Here is a 6020-nt window from a genome sequence, read left to right as displayed (position 1 = left end):
AGCCCACCAACAGATAAGGATCGATCTGACCGATCTTGAACAGTGAGCCATTGTGATCTCCCCAGATTTAAAAAGCCTGGGTGTTTTGTGGGGTTGTGTGTGTTTTTTTAGGATTCCTTTTTCAATTATTATTATTTTTGGTAAAAGTTTTTATTTTTAGACAGGCAAAGACAAATTAAACATTAAACCCTCTTCAATTACATACAGCATGTCATTTGGCTACAAAGCTTTTGTGGATCCTTTCCATAGTCCCCGCTTTCAATCGTATATAAAATCACATCTAGTATATAGGCATAGATTATTATCATGATACATCATTTGTTTAGCTATAACTATCATTCCTTCACTTTGTTCTAGGTGTTGGATTCATTTATATTGTAATTTAATAATAATAATAATTTATTAAATTTCTAGACCGCCCCCTCTCCCCGGAGGGACTCGGGGCGGTGTACAGGAATAAATTTAAAAAGATACAAACAATCATATACATAGCTAAAAATCAAATTAAACAACCCCTGTACGAATTTATAAAAATTAAAAACATTAAAAACAGACCCTAAAACCAATCCTAAAAATTTAGAAATAAAACTGAGGTGGGAAAGATGGAATTCGGCCAAGCCGGCTAGCTGGAATAGGTGGGTTTTAAGTTTCTGACGGAAGGAGCGGAGATCCGTAGTCTTTCTAATGTCGGGGGGAAGGTCATTCCAGAGGGTCGGGCCCATCACAGAGAAGGCTCTTCCCCTAGGCGTCGCCCGCTGGCACAGCCTAGTGGACGGCACCCGGAGGAGTCCCTCTCTGTGTGAGCGAATCGGCCGAAGGGATGTATGGGGCAGGATACGATCCCGCAAATAACTAGGTCCTGTGCCATGGAGCGCCTTAAAAATGATGGTCAACACCTTGAAACGCACCCGAAAAGCCACAGGCAGCAGTGTAGCCCACGCAGGAGAGGTGTTACGTGGGAGTAGCCAGAGACTCCCGAGATGCCCGCGCGGCCACATTCTGAACCAGCTGCAGCCTTCGGGTGCATCTCAAGGGGAGCCCCATGTAGAGAGCGTAACTTTTCATTGCATCATCCTGAATCTATTCAATAATAATGTAGCTTTGCAATACATTCCGTATCAGTCTATTGTTCTTATATTATTTATTTCTTAGATTTTTAGACCGCCCCCTCTCCCAGAAAGGGACTCGGGGCGGTGTACAGTCAATACAAATAAAATCAGTCATAATAATAAAATACATTTAAGATACATTTGGAGGGGGAGATAGGCTGTACTAAGAAATAAATATATTCTAATCCTAAAAACATCCCAATTAAAACCCCAAACCCAATTAAAATAAAATAAATCCCCGGGAGGTAAAACTAAGAAAGTGCCAGGCCAGCTGATTGAAATAGGTGAGTCTTTAACTTTTGCCGGAAGGAACGGAGGTCGGTGGTAGTTCGAATGTCTGGGGGGAGGTCATTCCAGAGGGTTGGGCCCATCACAGAGAAGGATCTACTCCTAGGTGTCGCCCGCTGGCATTGCCTAGCAGACGGCACCAGGAGGAGCCCCTCCCTGTGTGAGCGAATAGGTCGCAGGGACGTGTGTGGTAGGATGCGATCCTGCAGATAACTAGGTCCTATGCCATGGAGCGCTTTAAAGATGGTGATCAATACCTTGAAACGCACCCGAAAGGCCACAGGTAGCCAGTGCAGCTCGCGCAGGAGAGGTGTTACGTGGGAGTAACGTGTACTTCCCATAATAACCCGCACGGCTGCGTTCTGAACTAGCTGCAGTCTCCGGATGCGTCCCAAGGGAAGCCCCATGTAGAGGGCATTGCAGTAGTCCAGGCGAGACGTCACCAGCACATGAGTGACCGTGCGCAGGGCACTCCGGTCCAGTAGGGGGCGCAATTGGCGCACCAGGCGGACCTGGTGGAACGCCCCCCTTGCCACGGCTGCCACATGGTGCTCCATTGACAGCCGGGCATCGAGGAGGACGCCCAAATTGCGCGCCCGCTCCACGGGGGACAGTTGTTCGCCCCCTATGGCCAGCGATGGAGTCAGCTGGCTGAACCGAGGTGCCGGTACCCACAGCCACTCGGTCTTGGAGGGGTTGAGTTTGAGTCTGTTGTCCCCCATCCAGACCCCGACGGCTTCCAAACACCGGGACATCACTTCGACAGCCTCGTTGGGGTGGTTTGGGGTTGAAATGTACAGCTGAGTATCATCAGCGTACAGGTGGTACTCAACCCCAAAACCACGGATGATTCTCCAGCATCATTTCATTTCCATGTTGTCGTTTTTTAATCTAACCGCTGATAAAATAAATCCCACGCCTTATAAAATTGCTCATCTTCTTGTTCTCTCTCTTCGAATGCCAATTTACCCATTTCAGCACATTCCATTATTTTCTGTATAACTTCCTCCAGCGTTGGCATTTTCTCATTCCTCTGATTTTTTTTAGAAAAATACAATTCTAGCTGCTGTTAACACATTGACAGGACTCCTTTTTTTCAATTCTTCCTGTTCTTCCCAATTCCAGACCGGGTCTCCTGCTTCCGGATCAACTTGCTCTTATGGAAATGCTGGAGGAAGCACCCGATCCCTTTTTTGGCATGATGGAACCTCTGCTGCCCAGCCCTTTTTCGATCCCATATGTAAGATCCCTTTGGGGAGAGGGGGGGTGGGGAGACACGCTGGTGTTATTCTCCCCACCGCAATGGTGGAGCACCCTGATTTGCGACCGAGTGTTGTAAGAGCGAGGAACCGGCGCTGTGGTTACTTCGAACAGTTGCTTAAAGTTTAAACCAATGGTTGTAAGTCGATTCGACTTACCAGGGTTCATTTAGTGACCGTTCAACGTTACAACAGCACTGAAAAAAATGTTCATCTTTCGCATAGATATTTTATTTTCGCGTGTAACTTGCAACGGCAGGGTTTCCTCGTGGCGCCCCATACATTCTAACCACATCTTGCTCTGGCTAACTCAGCCAAGGTCATCCAGCTGGTCCTACCCTGGAATGCCAAAATTCCCACTTGGGACACTTGTCATGCAATTCCTGGCAAATATCAGATTGATCATCAGAATAGGATAGGAAAGGAAGAGAAAGGATAGCATAGGATAGAACAGAAATAGGAATAGAAATAGGAACAGAATGGAATGGAATCGAATATAGAAATAGAAATAGAATAGAAAATAGAATAGAATAGAAATAGAATAGAATAAAAAATAATAGAATAGAATAGAATAGAATAGAAAAGAGAATATAGAAACAGAAATAGAACAGAATAGGAATAGAATAAAAAATAATAGAGTAGAATTCAATAGAATAGAATAGAATAGAATAGAATATAGAATATAGAATATAGAATATAAAAATAGAAATAGAAATAGAATAGAAAATAGAATAGAATAGGAATAGAATAGAATAAAAAAAATAGAATAGAATATAGAATATAGAATATAGAATGTAGAATGTAGAATATAGAATATAGAATATAGAATATAGAATATAGAATATAGAATATAGAATATAGAATATAGAATATAGAATATAGAATATAGAATATAGAATATAGAATATAGAATATAGAATATAGAATAGAAAATAGGAATAGGAATAGAATAAAATAGGAATAGAATAGAATAAAAAATAATAGAGTAGAATAGAATAGAATATAGAATATAGAAAGAATAGAAAATAGAATAGAATAGGAATAGAATAGAATAAAAAATAATAGAATAGAATAGAATAGAATAGAATAGAATATAGAAATAGAAATAGAATAGAAAATAGAATAGAATAGGAATAGAATAGAATAAAAAAATAGAATAGAATTAGAATTTAGAATAGAATAGGTATAGGTATAGGAATAGGAATAGAGTAGAATAGAATAGAATTCAGAAATAGAATAGAATAGAATATAGAAAATAGAATAGAATGGAACGGAATGGAATAGAATAGAATCACAGAGTTGGAAGGGAGCTTGGAGGTCTTCTAGTCCAACCTCCTTCTTAGGCAGGAAACCCTATATCGTCTTCTTTTTCAAGGTCCGAGATCTCTTGGAGGCCCCAACTCCTGAAAGAAGCCCTCTGGAACTGTCTCCTCCCTCCCTCCGGCCTCGAAGGACAGGTGAGGCAGAAACTCAGGACTGCAGTTGTGTGTGTGTGTGTGTGTGTGTTGGTAGACAGTCTCTTACCCTCAGGGGAAACATCTGCCTCCCCCTAACCATGAGGCGGGTTTACCTTTTCGGCATAACTGTAAACCCACCAATGCAAATCCTGACTGCCACTTTTAGTTGTGGGAGGATGTGGCGTCTCTCACCCCGTTTCCGCAGAGGTTTTCGCGCCCTCGGCTCCTGCTTCAAATCGAAACCGGCCCAACGTTGGTGAGCCCGAGTGTGAAAACACCCTCGCACACCACCTGTTTTGACTGCAGCTTTCAAAGCATTGTAGGAAGATGAGTGATTCTCAGTCCTCCCTGTCCTCCTGGTTGCGACAAAGATGTTTTTTTTAAAAAACAAAAGACAACAACAACACAACTGGACATCCTTTGTGTTTTTTTTTCCCCCTTGAAGACGTTTCGCTTCTCATCCAAGAACCTCCTTCAGTGCTGACCGAACGGTGGAGGAGGGAAGGATTTATATTCCGTGCAGTGATCTGGTCGTTAGCGCTCTGTTTTGTTGGGACCCACCCACCTGCCCGAGTTCCTTACCTGTTTTTAAGACAACTGGGCCGTTTGCGCCTGCGCGAACTCCGCCGAGCAGCTGGAGCACTGCAGGGCAGTGGGTGTGCCCGAGGTGGACGCCGGCCCTGTCGCAGGGTACCCGTACCGGTTGCAACGGGATCCGGGACCCACCGCTGGTCATATAATATATATGGGTATATGCATGAATTTGTATGTATGTACGTATTTATGTATTTACCTACTTATTCACTTATTTTCTCATCTTTATGTGAGATATAGTGGAAGGGGTGACCCTTTGAGAGCTGTGTGCAATGAAATTTCATTTTAAGATACGCTGATGAGCGTGTTGTGACTCAGCTCCGCAAACACAACACAACCCTCTGTAGTTGAAGCAATGATTCCTTTAATTAGGAGCGCCGGCAAAACGTTTGTCTCTCACCGCAGGCTAGCGCGTCCATCCCCAGAGCTAGAGTGGGGCTTCGCTAGCAGCAATGGCTCTTCCATCCCGAGGACCGGCCCATAGATTTCCACTGCTCTCCTCTCCTCTGCCTTCTTGTATTGTATTGTATTGTATTCTGCGTGTCGGGCACTGGACCCAGCTGTTCCTCCTCTTCCTCATCTGCCAACTCCAGACCTGGGGGCTGTTGACTCTCCATCTGAGGGCTGATGGATGGGCCAGGCTCCCCCCGCCCTCTCTCTGCCAGCTCCATTCCCTCTTTCCTCCCCTCGGAGCTATCCAGTTGCCCTGATGCTGACCCTGAGTCCCACGCCCTCTTCCTCCTCCTCTGATTCGGCTGCTGGAGGGGCCAGGGGCCGACGGGCCACAACAGTCGACATTCAGAGTGACAATAAAGTTATTCACTAACTGTGTGAGGAACTTTCTTGGAACTGCGGAAAGGGCCCTGTTGTAAAACAGGAGGTAGATCAGTGGTTCTCAACCTGTGGGTCGGGACCCCCTTTCACAGGGGTCGCCTAAGACCATCGGAAAAAACATATTTTTCGATGGTCTTAGGAACCGAGACACCAATTTTATGGCAGGGGGTCATCACAACATGAGGAACTGTATTAAAAGGGTCGCGGCATTGGGAAGGTGGAGGACCACTGAGGTAGATGATGTGTGTGTCACACACCCTCCGTTGAGAGAGGAGTTTGAAAGAGGGATCAAAGAGGCCATTTAGACAGAAAGGTCCTCCCTCAACAGAGGGGGAGGGATATGACACCACCTACCGCATTTTTCAGAGTATAAGACGCACCAGGCTTTTGAAGAGATAATTTAAAAAAAAAGTTTTCGCATTCTGCAGCCCTCATTTTTTTTGGTGAAAAACAGCATTTTTCGGAGTATAAGACGCACC

The 6020-nt window shown here is 44.5% G+C and overlaps 1 protein-coding gene across 1 annotated transcript in view; it reads left to right on the top strand.

Moving 5' to 3' along the window:
* LOC309382034 (meiotic recombination protein REC8 homolog) overlaps positions 1 to 6020 on the top strand; it is a gene marked incomplete at its 5' end in the record, with an annotated part of 37735 nt that overhangs the window by 4963 nt on the left and 26752 nt on the right. The window contains 3 exons of the mRNA XM_081933480.1: positions 1 to 42; positions 2523 to 2637; positions 4032 to 4113. The exon at positions 1 to 42 is cut by the window's left edge and continues 34 nt beyond it. Of these exons, the coding sequence (XP_081789606.1) occupies positions 1 to 42; positions 2523 to 2637; positions 4032 to 4113 (239 nt within the window). The remainder of the gene's footprint in view (positions 43 to 2522; positions 2638 to 4031; positions 4114 to 6020) is intronic.

The sequence above is a fragment of the Natrix helvetica genome (assembly GCF_964273705.1).
Source record: "Natrix helvetica genome assembly, chromosome: Z".
Classification (NCBI taxonomy): Eukaryota; Metazoa; Chordata; class Lepidosauria; order Squamata; family Natricidae; genus Natrix; species Natrix helvetica.
Note: the sequence above shows the minus strand (reverse complement) of the source record. Positions and strands in the feature narration are given on the sequence as shown.